This window comes from Eschscholzia californica, unplaced genomic scaffold (assembly GCF_041429995.1).
Source record: "Eschscholzia californica isolate CP2 unplaced genomic scaffold, dmEscCali1.0.p SCAF_4, whole genome shotgun sequence".
Classification (NCBI taxonomy): Eukaryota; Viridiplantae; Streptophyta; class Magnoliopsida; order Ranunculales; family Papaveraceae; genus Eschscholzia; species Eschscholzia californica.
The window spans coordinates 21,001,654-21,013,995 of NW_028238461.1; the positions used below are offsets into that span (position 1 = coordinate 21,001,654).

Sequence of the window (12,342 nt, forward strand, 5' to 3'; positions counted from 1 at the left end):
TTAAGTTAAACCCCATATTGTCTTATTAAAATGTTTTTGGATCCTTATTGAGTTGGTGGGTAGTGAGGGGAGGTGTTCCCAGAATTAACAAGCTTCCTCATGATTGTAAGTATTCTATGAGATTTTAAAGGTTGGTGACAAATTAAGAAGCTCGGTACTTTCTGGATTGACCATAGATCATTATTCGTAGGCAACTAGAATTTTTATAGGGGTATTTTCTCAGTCTTCTTGTTTTCTTGGAAATCGATGTTATTTAATATGTGAGTGTTGTCTCAATACAACAATCAATATATTACTGTAGTTTTAAAAATATCTCATAACTCATAGTTATTGATATTAATATAACAAATTTATTAACAATTTCTCCGTTTATGTAAATCAATAGTTTAAGGAATTTTTTTACTAATTAAATGTCGGTCTTCATTATTTTCCATTCATCTCGAGGATTATCACTCATCTGTAAATTAAACAATTGATAATTTTCTTGTGATACATATTGTTCACCGAGGAACATATGTATGTAATAAAAATAGTTTGTGTGTAGAAACAATCCAACAGAAGAAGATTCCGTAGAAAGGCAACAAGATGGAGATAGGAATATGGAACACATACAAATAAGGATAGGACAAACCAAATATTTAACACAAAAATAACTATTTTCTTAGTGAAAGACAAAATGTTGTCAAAAATATATATACCGTCCATCAAGTGGTAGTAAAGTAGTTAAAGGTATACAACAATTACTCTTTCTCTATCCGAAAGTGATTTAATTATTTATAAACTACGATTCAATGAACTCGGTATATAATGTCACCATTGAGAACCAGCCAATAATCTAATTTGGGATTCTTTTTTTAAGTGGGTCTACGAAATTTTCATTTTTTTCCTGAGTGGTATATGTGGGAAAGCTGAATATAACATTGAGTAAAAAGGAACTTACAATCGTCAGTGTGCTGATGCAACCTGGAAACATCATGCTTTTCCCCTTAAATTTTTTAAATACCTAAAAGTACATGTGGCTCTGTTTGCTTTAGAATGTCATACAAACTGTTTTTTTTTGGTAATTTCTCACTCAAATCTATGTACAACCATTTAAGAACTAATATAGAGCTCACGATACTAAAACAGATGGACTGGTTCTTTATATGGAATATGAATACACTACCTGGCATTAAATTATTTCCCTGGAAATGTTGCACTAATAGCTTACCGGTGAAAGCAAAAATTGGTAGATTTATTGATAATAATTACTCATGTGTTAATTGTAATGAGGATGAGACTCTTGACCATGTGATGCTGCATTGTACTTTCGCAAAAGCAATTTGGTTTCATTATCAAGTTAGAACGGATCATATCACTACTACTATACAATGGATTCAACAATGGAAATCTCTAGAGGAAGAAACTATAAATCTATATGCTAAAATTTTATAGTTTATTTGGAAAGCACGATGCGAGAATTGCTTTACGACGAATAAACAAAATCCATTACAAATGATCGAAAGAATTAACAATACTACGACTACACCACTCAAGAATGAGTCCAATACTACAACTAAATGCGGAGAAAAATGAAGATTCAAACATGGAGACCTCCATCGACACCATTCTTAAAGATCAACGTCGACGCCTCATTTATTAGTCTCAATGAACCGGCTGGGATTGGATGCATTATCCGAGATGCAGAGGCAAACTTTATAATAGCGGCAGCGGATACCGTACGCGGACAACACGCAGAAGAATGTGAAAGCTTGGCTATATTACATGGTCTTTTATGGGCGATTCAACTACAACTCTCTCACGTGCAATTAGAAAGCGATAATCAAGCATTAATTCAATATCTCAATAGCAATGGAGGAGGGATTCACTGGCAGTCGCAAAGAATCATCCCACAGATTAAAGACATCAACGACAAATTCACAGGAATAATCTTTTCTCATGTGTCAAGAACTTGCAATACTCATGCAGATGCTTTAGCTAAATGGGGCCGTACACATTGTCAAAAGAAAATTTGGAATGATTTTCCCTCTTTTATTTCGGATGTTTAGTTGGTATGTAATTGACGTTAGTTTTTTTAATGGTATTTCTCTTCATCAAAAAAAAAAAAAAACTTCATAGATTGTCAAAGGCGAAAGAGTCATTACAAATGAAGTTAAGGATCAAACAAGACAAGACTCCAAAAAAGGAGGACCAAAATACAAAAGATAATTCAATCCGGATAAAAAACTGCTTGAGTCGTGAGATGGGCCTCCAGATTGTCGCCACGCGGGATTGCCTGCAAGATGACTGCTTCAAACCGAGCCACGTATTCCTTGATCTCTAACACAGTTGATCTTATTCTCCATGGGATGCAATCTTGGTCATCCCTTACTGGCTCGATTAACACACTCGAATCTCCTTCTATAAATAGCCGAGCTAACCCTAGACCTGAAGCCTTCTAAAATGCCAAAAACAGCCTCCGCCTCACTCATCAATGGCGATTGGGGATTGATTCTTCGTCCTTCCTTGAAGATAACCGACCCCTCTGTGTTCCGAATAAACACCCCTACTGAGGCACCCTGAGGGCCATAAGCACCATCAAAGTGTATTCTATTCATATCTGGCAGTGGTGCGATCTAGTGAGGATCAAGAGGCGAAGTAGTTGATGCAGTTGGATCTGATTTGTTTTCCATCTTGGATGCCCTGATGATGATGCCCTCGAGATGGATCAGAACCTGATTAAAGTGTTTCTTGTTTCCTTCTTTCCAAAAGAACCATTAGAGGTAAGCATAAAACTTAAGTTTTTGTGGATTTACCTTTGCAAGATTGATGAGAGACTATATTAATATTTTTGAATCCTCCTCCATGTTACATGTTTCCACTACCTGAGCTTTCGTCTATAGTTCCATGAATATATGGCAAGAGTGGAATAAGTGGTGTGTAGTTTCCTCATCATGAAGGCAAAGAGGGCAGGTGGTGCAAATGTGGTTGTTAGCTCTGGCGTTGGAGGATAGCACAGGTAAACCTCCATTTACCATTTTCCATAAGAATTGCAACACTTTTGGTTAATTTGCATAATTTAGACCAAGAAAATGAACTATTTGCCCAGTTGCTTGTGTTGACTTGATTAATTTCCCCGAAAAAAGACTTTGGTGTGAAGACTCCAGTAGTGGTAGGTAACCATGTAAGTCTATCTAAAATTATGAATTTAGATAAAGGAATTCAAAGTATAGCTGCGACTGTATCTGGGTGAAATATATGTTATCATGTATCCACATTCCAAGACCTTTGAATACTATTAATTAAGTCTGAAACTTTTTTTACATTTTCAGGAAGTTGAGCTATACATTGAGGTTTGAAATCCGGTAGGTCAGTAATCCAGGGGTCGTTCAATATACTAATCAAAGATCCATCTCCCACTTGCCAGCAACTCTGTTTCCTAGGTCTTCCTTTACTTCCATGAGAGAATTCCAGAGAGGGAAGGCATTTGCTTTCTTTGTTTCAGTCCAGAAGGACGAATTTCTATAATATTTAGCAATAATGATCTGCGTCCATGTAGATTTAAGGTTTGTGATAAGTCTTCGGGCTAATTTTGCCACAAGAGACTTATTAACCTTCGCCAAAAGCCTAATACCCAGATCTCCGGGTTCCTTTGACTTTTGGATGAGATTCCATGGGAGGAAGTGCATCTTGTGTCCCCCTTCCTCCTGATTCCACCAAAAGTCTCTCTTAATTTTTTTTCTAGTTAATTAATGATACCTTGAGGTAGAAGAGAAAGTCCTATGACATAGGTACTCATAGGGCTCAAAGAAGCCTTGATAAGAGTAGTTCGACCAGCTTGGGATATGAATCTTCTCTTTCAACCCGCCAGTCTCGATATGAATTTTAGTACTAGTACCTCATGGGATTGTACTCGATTTTTTGGCTTAAGAATGAGTGAGCCTAGATACCTTTCTGTATCTACCATCAGAGGTGCATTTAATGTTTCCATTAATAGTTCTCGAAGCTCCCTCACCACTCCTGAGCTGAATATAATCGAGGATTTTGAAAAATTAACTTTCTAACCCGAGAAACCCATTTATTTATCAAGAATAATTTGAATATCATGTAGGTTTTTTAGGGTAGCCTGCAAATAATAGGTGAATGACTCTAGGTGCTCGAGAGTTCACCCTGTATCCATCAAATAATGCCCCCAGTTAGAAATTCTCGATCAAGAGAGATAAAACTTGTGAGACCAGAATAAGTTAATAGAGGGGCAGAGGGCATCCCTGTCGAAGCCCTCGAGAAGATGTGAATTCCCCATAATATTAATCATTGACTAGAATACTGAATCTGGCAGAAGTAACACACCACATTATAAGAGTAAGCATATAGTCTGTGATTCCCAAAGAAACAAGAAGCTGCTTAAGAAATCCCCAGTCCACCCTATCATAGGCTTTTGCCATGTCAACTTTCAATATAAAACCCCCACCTTAGATTTTGATAACCTCATAGAGTGAAGAGATTCATGCACTATAACAATATTGTCCATAATTTGCCTATTTAGCACAAATGCGTTCTGATTCTAGTGAATGCAGTTTTCTAGATATGGCCTTAGACGATTTGTAATGATCTTGGTGATGAACTTGTATAAGGTGTTACAGAGAGTAATCGGTCGGTTGTCGGTAGGTGTTGATGGATGACCAGTTTTGGGAATCAAAACAATGTTAGTCGTATTCAATTCGGGAGGAAAATGCTCAGTTCTAAAAGTCTCCTGATAAATTTAATAATTTCTGGGCCTACGATATTCCAACCATTCCAATTGAATAGACATGGTAGCTCATCTGGCCCGGACTTTTGAGGGCACCCATATTGAATATTATCTGTTTTATTTCTTCCGCTAAAGGGATCGTCGGAATAGCTTGAATATTATCTGCCGACATTTGATAAAAACCTGATAACACCGACAGTGGGGCTAGATCAACCTGTTCTGCAGAAACGTTCTGAAAGTGATCAACTAGTTCATCCTCAATACCTGATTTGGAAGTGATCTAATTCTCATTAGAGTGGCGTTGAATATGATTTTTGCGTCATCTATTGGAAACAACAACATGGAAGGGCTTCGTGTTTCTGTCTCCGTTCAAAGCCCAGAACTGTCGTGTCCGTTGCTCTAATCTAGTTCTTTGTAGTTCTTCCAAATTTATAAGATCCTCTTGTATTTGAGATTCCTGTTGTAGCGACAAATTAGAAACAGGCTGGGATTGGATTTGAGCGAGTCTACACTTGAGAATCAAAAGGCGTCTGTCAATGTTCCCAAAGCTGGCTCTACCCCAATTTTGTAGTTGCTCTTTCACATTACGTAATTTGGTAGGGACATCAGTGTCAAAATCTTGCCAATGTCGATCAAGTTGCATAGAATACTCTTCATGTCTTAACCAGTAGGCTTCGAATTTACCCATTGAGCGTGTGGAGGACCCAAGAAGTGCATGCACATTGCTGCCCATTTTCACACAATATGAGGTCACGCGAGTAGCTGTCATCCGTAATGTGTTCTCCACGTTTTCATTCACATTGAAATTCAGTCGGTTATATTCACAACTTCCTTAAATGTCTCTCGATTGTGATCCTAGATGTCCTAAAAATGAATTTTATGATGTATGGACATCTTGGTATATGCATTGACTCGATATACATGCACCGCTTAGCTGTAGTCGACCGCGATAAATAAATTGTCTCACCGCATTCTATCTCGACGGCGTTAGCCAAAAGGGATCTACCGCGCCCGTAAGGCGCGGTGGGAACCTAGTTAATTATACATTGGTGTCGTCAGTTTGATTTGGTTTGTGTTAATCAGACCAATACGACGGGATTTCACTTTTTTACATTCTACATGCAAGGGAAATCTTTTTAGGTTTGTCTAAAATTTGAAAGATTGATGAGAAACTAAAAAAAAACACCTAAAGAGAGAAAGAAAAAAATGATAAACCATGGAACTTTTTTTTTTTTGAAAGAACCATGGAACTTAATATTAAAGTCTTCAACATTAAAACACACAAATATTATTGCCATTGAAAAAACAAATACATTATTGCCATAGAAAAAATAAATACATTAAACTCATCAACATTATGCTGAAAAGAATTAGTAACTACTAAACAGAAAGAAAAAGTACAATAAACCATCGGACTTCATATGATTAAACTCTTCAACGTATAACACAAACAAATACATTAAACTCATCAACATGTATACAGAAAAGAATTAGTAACTACTAAAGAGAAAAAGAAAAAACTATAAACATTTATGCAAAAAAGACTAAAGAGAGAATGAAAAAAAAAAACTGTAAACCATCGGACTTCATATGATTAAACTCTTCAACATATAACACAAACAAATTTTTACATTAAACTCATCAACATTTATGCACAAAAGAATTTGTAACTACTCTTCTCAATATTTTCTCCAAACACATTTAGTAACGTATTTTATCGTAAAAATACATTAAAAAATAATGAAGTTGAAAAGAAAAACAAAAATCGTTTTATATATTAGTAAACCTAAACGTGCTTTTACAACCTCAAGCTTTACAACCACAAATTTTCTTTTACAATCAAAGACGTCTATCTTTTCTCCCTCGTTCCTTCTTATCTTTCTCACTGCCAATTTCAGTGTTTCTCCTGTCTAATTTTTCAAAAAAAAAAAAATCAAATTAATATTCTTTAATCTGGAATTTGTTTAAAGAAATCAATTTAAATTTCAGGTAGACACTAATCAAACCTACAAAGATAAGTAAGATAAGAAAATTAAAAAACAACAGGGATAATACAAATCAACATGGACACATTTGCCATAAGTAAAATGAAAATGTACTTACATCCATATGGTTGATGAAAACCTGCAAGCAAATAAAAGAAAAAAAAATATAGTTATTTCTTCAAAGATAATCAAATTTTGAAGAGAAAAACTTAAACTTCTCATGTCGGATGAGACTTCTGGGATAAAAAGAGGTAAAAAACTTAAACTTAACAATAGAAAAACCTCTAGAAGAAGAGAAAGATATATATTTTATTTCCGAATCAAATTAACTTACCAATAGAAAAACCTTTAGAGGAAGCAAATTAACTTACCAATAAAATTTCCGAATCAAAATAACTTAAAATGGGAGATTTGTCCATGTTTAGGTTGACCGAACAAATAAAGTGGCTTACAATTCCGAATCTCTTAAGTGTAACATTTATACTTTGTTTCGAATGACCGAATCAAATTGACTTACCAATAGAAATAAAATTCATACAGAAACAAAATATTACTTTTTTATGTTTATCATGTAGATGTTCAAGGTAGGTAATCTAATTTTACAAAATGATATGCACAAGGCTGCCAAAAATTCCGATCGAATAATACACAGCCCCAGTCGCGGGTCTTGGAGGAAGCAAGCTAGAATGGTGAACAAAGTTAAGAAATCTCAAGACTTAGTAAGTCCAAAGAGTACAAAGCGGAGTCGAGCAATGAAATTAATCGATGAAGAGATAGTCGAAGAAGTAGGTAAAAAAAGAAAATTTGATATTGAACGTGTAGACCATACCAGGGTGATGGCGGCCAGCCCCTTAAGGCCGCTCCCTCAATGATTGTACAAAGTTGGAATTGTCGGGGAGTGGGGAATGACCCGACAATTATGTCCTTGAATACATTCCTCCGGGCAGTAAAACCTTCTATTGTTTTTCTGTCTGAAACTAAGTTATCACAAACTTCTTCGAATATTTGGATTCAAAAATTGATTTATAAGAACTATTTTATTGTACCGACAATTGGGTTGAGTGGAGGACTATGGGTTTTATGGGATGACGATGTGTGTCTAGACATTGTCTTTTCTTCTTCAAATCATATACACTCGAGAATAAAGGAGATAGGGCAATTACAGAATTGGAGCTTACTTTCAGTTTATGGGCCTCCATGCACGTATGAATGATAGAGGAGCTTTTTGGGATTTTATGAGAAATTTCAGTTTTAATATACAGGAACCGTGGTGTGCGATGGGGGACTTCAATGCTATTACCACTAATTTAGAAAAATGGGGCGGATCCGGACTAAACAGTAAAGCGGCGGAACAATTCAGAAACATGATTACAGATTGTAATCTTATTGATTTAGGATACTCCGGTCCTGCTTATACTTGGGCAAATGGTCGAGGAATCCAACATCATATACGAGAAAGGTTAGATAGAGTTCTTGCAAACCCTGAATGGAGACCTCGATTTCCAAACTCGATAGTTAAACACTTGCCGAGGTTTAATAGCAATCATGCACCTATTATAATGAACACTTCGAAACAGAAAACTCATGGAAATATTCCTTTCCGTTTTGAAGCTCATTGGACTCTTCATGCTGAGTTTGACAATGTAGTGAAAGAAAGTTGGGGTCTGACTAATGGGAGATTTGTTCAGAAACTACCTCAATTGGCATAGAAATTCAAGGGATGAAGCAAAGTCAGGGTAGGGCAACTATTTTCTCAAATCAAACAAGCTGAAAAAGATCTCCTCGAACTACAAAATCGGTCACCCTCGTCGGTCTCTTTAGAGGAGGAAAAAAGAGCTACAGTGAAGTTGGAACATTTAAGAAGAATGGAGGACCTTTTGGCAGCAGAGAGCAAAGAAATATTGGGCTCAGGATGACGATCTTAATACCAAATTTTTCCACCTCTCGGTTCATAACAGAAGGAGGAAAAATAATATTCTTGCTATCAAATTAGCCGATCAGAGCTAGTCTGCAGACCCGATTAAAGTTTCTAATGAGTTCATTGATCATTTTTACAGAGCATCTAGGTCAGAACAAACAGACGACTTCCCCGAGGCTCTGGAACTCACAAAGCGTCCACTATTAGCTACAGAGAACCTTATGCTTAGTGCGCCACATCGAAAGAGGAGATTTGGAACATACTTAAAGAGATGAAATCTTCTAAAGCGCCTGGACCTGACGGTTTTCCAACTCTATTTTACAAGAAGTGTTGGTCGATTATTGGTGACGAATCTACTAGCCAAATCAGGAACATCGTTATATCAGGTCAATTACCAGGTAATCTAAACCACACGTTCATCGCATTAATTCCAAAAGTGAAGGCACCTGAAAGACCAGTGGAGTTCAGACCAATTGCTCTATGTAATGTATTGTATCGTGTTGTTACAAAGATACTAACACACAGGTTCATACCACTTATAGGGCAACTTATTTCTCAAGTACAAAATGCATTTGTACCCGCACGTCAGATCTCTGACAATATTATTGTGGCCCAAGAAATGTTTCACTCTATTGCGCAGACCTCAGCGAAAGATGGCTATTTTGCTTTGAAAGTTGATATGGCGAAGGCATACGATAGGGTGGAATGACAATTTCTGAGTGTGGTTCTTACACGATATGGTATTACTGGAAATACACATCTACTCATCATGAATTGTGTCTCAACGGCATCTTTTTCGATATTATTGAATGGGCGCCCAAAAGGCCACTTCTTCAGTGAAAGAGGGCTAAGACAAGGTTGTCCACTTAGCCCGTACTTATTTATTCTATGCTCGGAAACTCTCACAAAATTGGTGGCACAAGCAGAGAAAGATGGGTCGTATAATGGAATTAAAGTTAACATATATACTCCGTGTATTAGACACCTTATGTTCGCTGATGATTTGTTCTTTTTCGGGAAAGCTAGTGAGACCAATGTATCAAAATTAAAAGACATCCTAGATATGTATGCTCAATGCTCAGGGCAACTTATCAACTTCCAGAAATCATCAATTCAATTTAGTGCTAACTGTGAAGATGATAGAAGGGAATTTATCTTGAATAGGCTCGAAGTTAATGAGATGAAAAGCGATGAAGTATACTTGGGCATAAAGTACTACATATTGAAACCAAAGCATAAAGTATCTTCTTATGATTTTATAGTACAAAAATTGAAAAAAAACTAATGGGGTGGAAAAGAAGTACTTTATCTCATGCGGGAAGAACTACGCTTCTAAAGAGTGAACTATTGTCGATTCTCATTTATTTTTTATCGACAAATATTGCACCTAAAGGAGTTGTTGATAAAATTGAAAGGGTTCAGCGAAACTTTTGGTGGGTGCACAATACGGAAAAACCCAAGATGCATTACTTGAATTGGAGGAAGCTACAAGCTAGTCAAAAGAATGGTGGACTGGGTATTCGAGATATGGGTACAATGAATAAAGCTATGGTGGGAAACTTAATATGGAGATTCATTTCGGAACCGGAGGATTTGTGGGTACAATTATTAAGGGCCAAATACCTAAAAAACAAGGATTTCTGGAAACATGAACAAAAAGCAACAAGTACATTAACCTGGAGGAGTATGATGGAGATGAGAGGCATTATGAAAGATGGAATGTGTTACTCGGTTGGTAATGGAGAAACTGTTCGAATTTGGGACGACCCATGGGTTCCAACCCTCCGAGGTTTTAAACCGGGAACTAAGAAAGATGACACCGATGTAAAAAACCTATTTCGGGGGTGTGACCTATTTGACATCGATGGAAGGTGGAACAAGAATATTATTGAAGCTACTTTTGATTCGTTATCAGCAAATGCAATTTTGCAAATCCCATTGATAGGCAGAAATATAGATGATAAACTAATTTGGACATTCACAGTAAAGGGGGAGTTCACATCTAAATCACTCTATCAGTCTTTAGAAAAATAAATGTCGTCTTCTTCGCAAAACATGGAGCTGCCTAATTGAAGGATATGATGCCTAATGTCTGAAGGAATGGTATCCTTCCGAAGGAGTGTCCTTCGACCAAGGATGCAATGCGTGCAATTTGGCTATTAGGATCTTAATGACCTTATTCGGAAGATCATTAGTCCGGTCCAATTAGGGGTCGTAATGCTTAGCTAGAAGTCAACTACGATCGTCGAATCAAGAGTTGATTCGCAGCTAACATAGACCGGATCCTACAAGGGTTACACCACAGAATAATGATTTGAACGGAGAGAATTGACTAGATGGATAATGGCAAATAAGTGGATTGGATCCGTTATTGATAAGTCCTGAAAGATTCGGAGAAGTCCGAAAGAGATAAACATGTCCGGGCCCAAAAGGGAGGCCCGGAATGGCTTTAGGGAAGCCGGCCATGTGATGGCCGGCCAAGGCAATAGGGCCGGCCATGTGATGGCCGGCTAGGCCCTAAGTGGGCCGGCCAAGGAAGCCCATAAAGGGCTATGTTGGCCGGCCACACTTAAGTGACCCAATGGAGGGTATTTTGGGTGTTGCCTAATAATTAGGTTTATGGAATCCTAGTTTGAGTCTAATACCTCTTCTAGGGAATTCTATATATACCTAATTATACAACCTAGAGAGAGAGACATGCAACTGAGTGTCTGAAAGAGTTTCAGAATATACATCTCAGAGAGAGAGAGAGAAAAGGAGTTTTCTCAAGTATCTAGTCAAGAAGAAGGAGTTCTTCATCTCAACCTTCAAGAAGGTCCTAGCTGACTGAAAGGAGGGAGTTCAAGTCATTATTCGGTGTCTCAAGTAGAGGAGCTACACTTGGAGCTCTTATCTTCCGAATACTGATCGGAATTTAGTTCGTGGGAAAGCGATTAAGAGGTAATCTTCTTTCCAATCTAGTTCATTGGTATGTTCATGTATAGATCCTGGATATAGTGTTTAAACATATGATGTTTGAGATTCCGCTACCAACACTATTCAATTAAGTGTATGAGATACACTAGGTTATTCCCCTACAGTGGCATCACGAGCCGTTTGCATGAACTATCTTTGACTAGATGAATTAGATTCATACTTGAACAACTAGATATTAGTGTTTTAATGTTTGAATAGAGATTTAAACATAAGTTTGATGAGATCAAATTAGGGTTTTGGATGAGATTCATGACCTAGAAACACTAGAAACATAGTTTTATGAAAAGAGTTTTCATAAACAAGTGTTAGGGTTTTAGAATTTTGATAAAAATCATCAAAACCATGAAGATTCGTTGATGAATTGATCAAAAACAGTACCTAACAGCAGCTGGAACAAAGAAAAAGAAAAGAAAAATTAGTTGGAACGGCAGGATTTCCAAAAAGTTTGGAAACCCTACTGGCCGGACCGGCCAGGACGCGTCCAGGACGCGTCCGGGCCGGACCAACACGTCTCGGACAGACAGTCCGAGACAGATAGGGACATGGACTGGAAATCCCAGTCCGTGAAGGACCGGGAATCCTAGTCCGAGCTGGACTAGGAGTCCGAGACTCTCGGGTCTCGGACATCCCAGAGCGTCTTGGACGCGTCTGGGAATCCCAGTCCAACACGGACTAGGAGTCCGAGACTCTCGGGTCTCGGACGTCCCAGCGCGCGGGACGCGTCTGGGACATCC

General features: G+C 37.5%; 2 protein-coding genes across 2 annotated transcripts; both read left to right on the top strand.

Moving 5' to 3' along the window:
- Positions 1–1,571: 1,571 nt before the first annotated feature.
- LOC147543581 (uncharacterized) lies at positions 1,572–2,048 on the top strand. The gene has a single exon (XM_086635470.1). It carries the CDS (start codon positions 1,572–1,574, stop codon positions 2,046–2,048), a length of 477 nt encoding a protein of 158 aa, XP_086491596.1.
- Positions 2,049–7,991: 5,943 nt separating this feature from the next.
- LOC147543582 (uncharacterized) lies at positions 7,992–8,423 on the top strand. The gene has a single exon (XM_086635471.1). The coding sequence runs from the start codon at positions 7,992–7,994 to the stop codon at positions 8,421–8,423; it is 432 nt and encodes a 143-aa protein (XP_086491597.1).
- Positions 8,424–12,342: the final 3,919 nt, after the last annotated feature.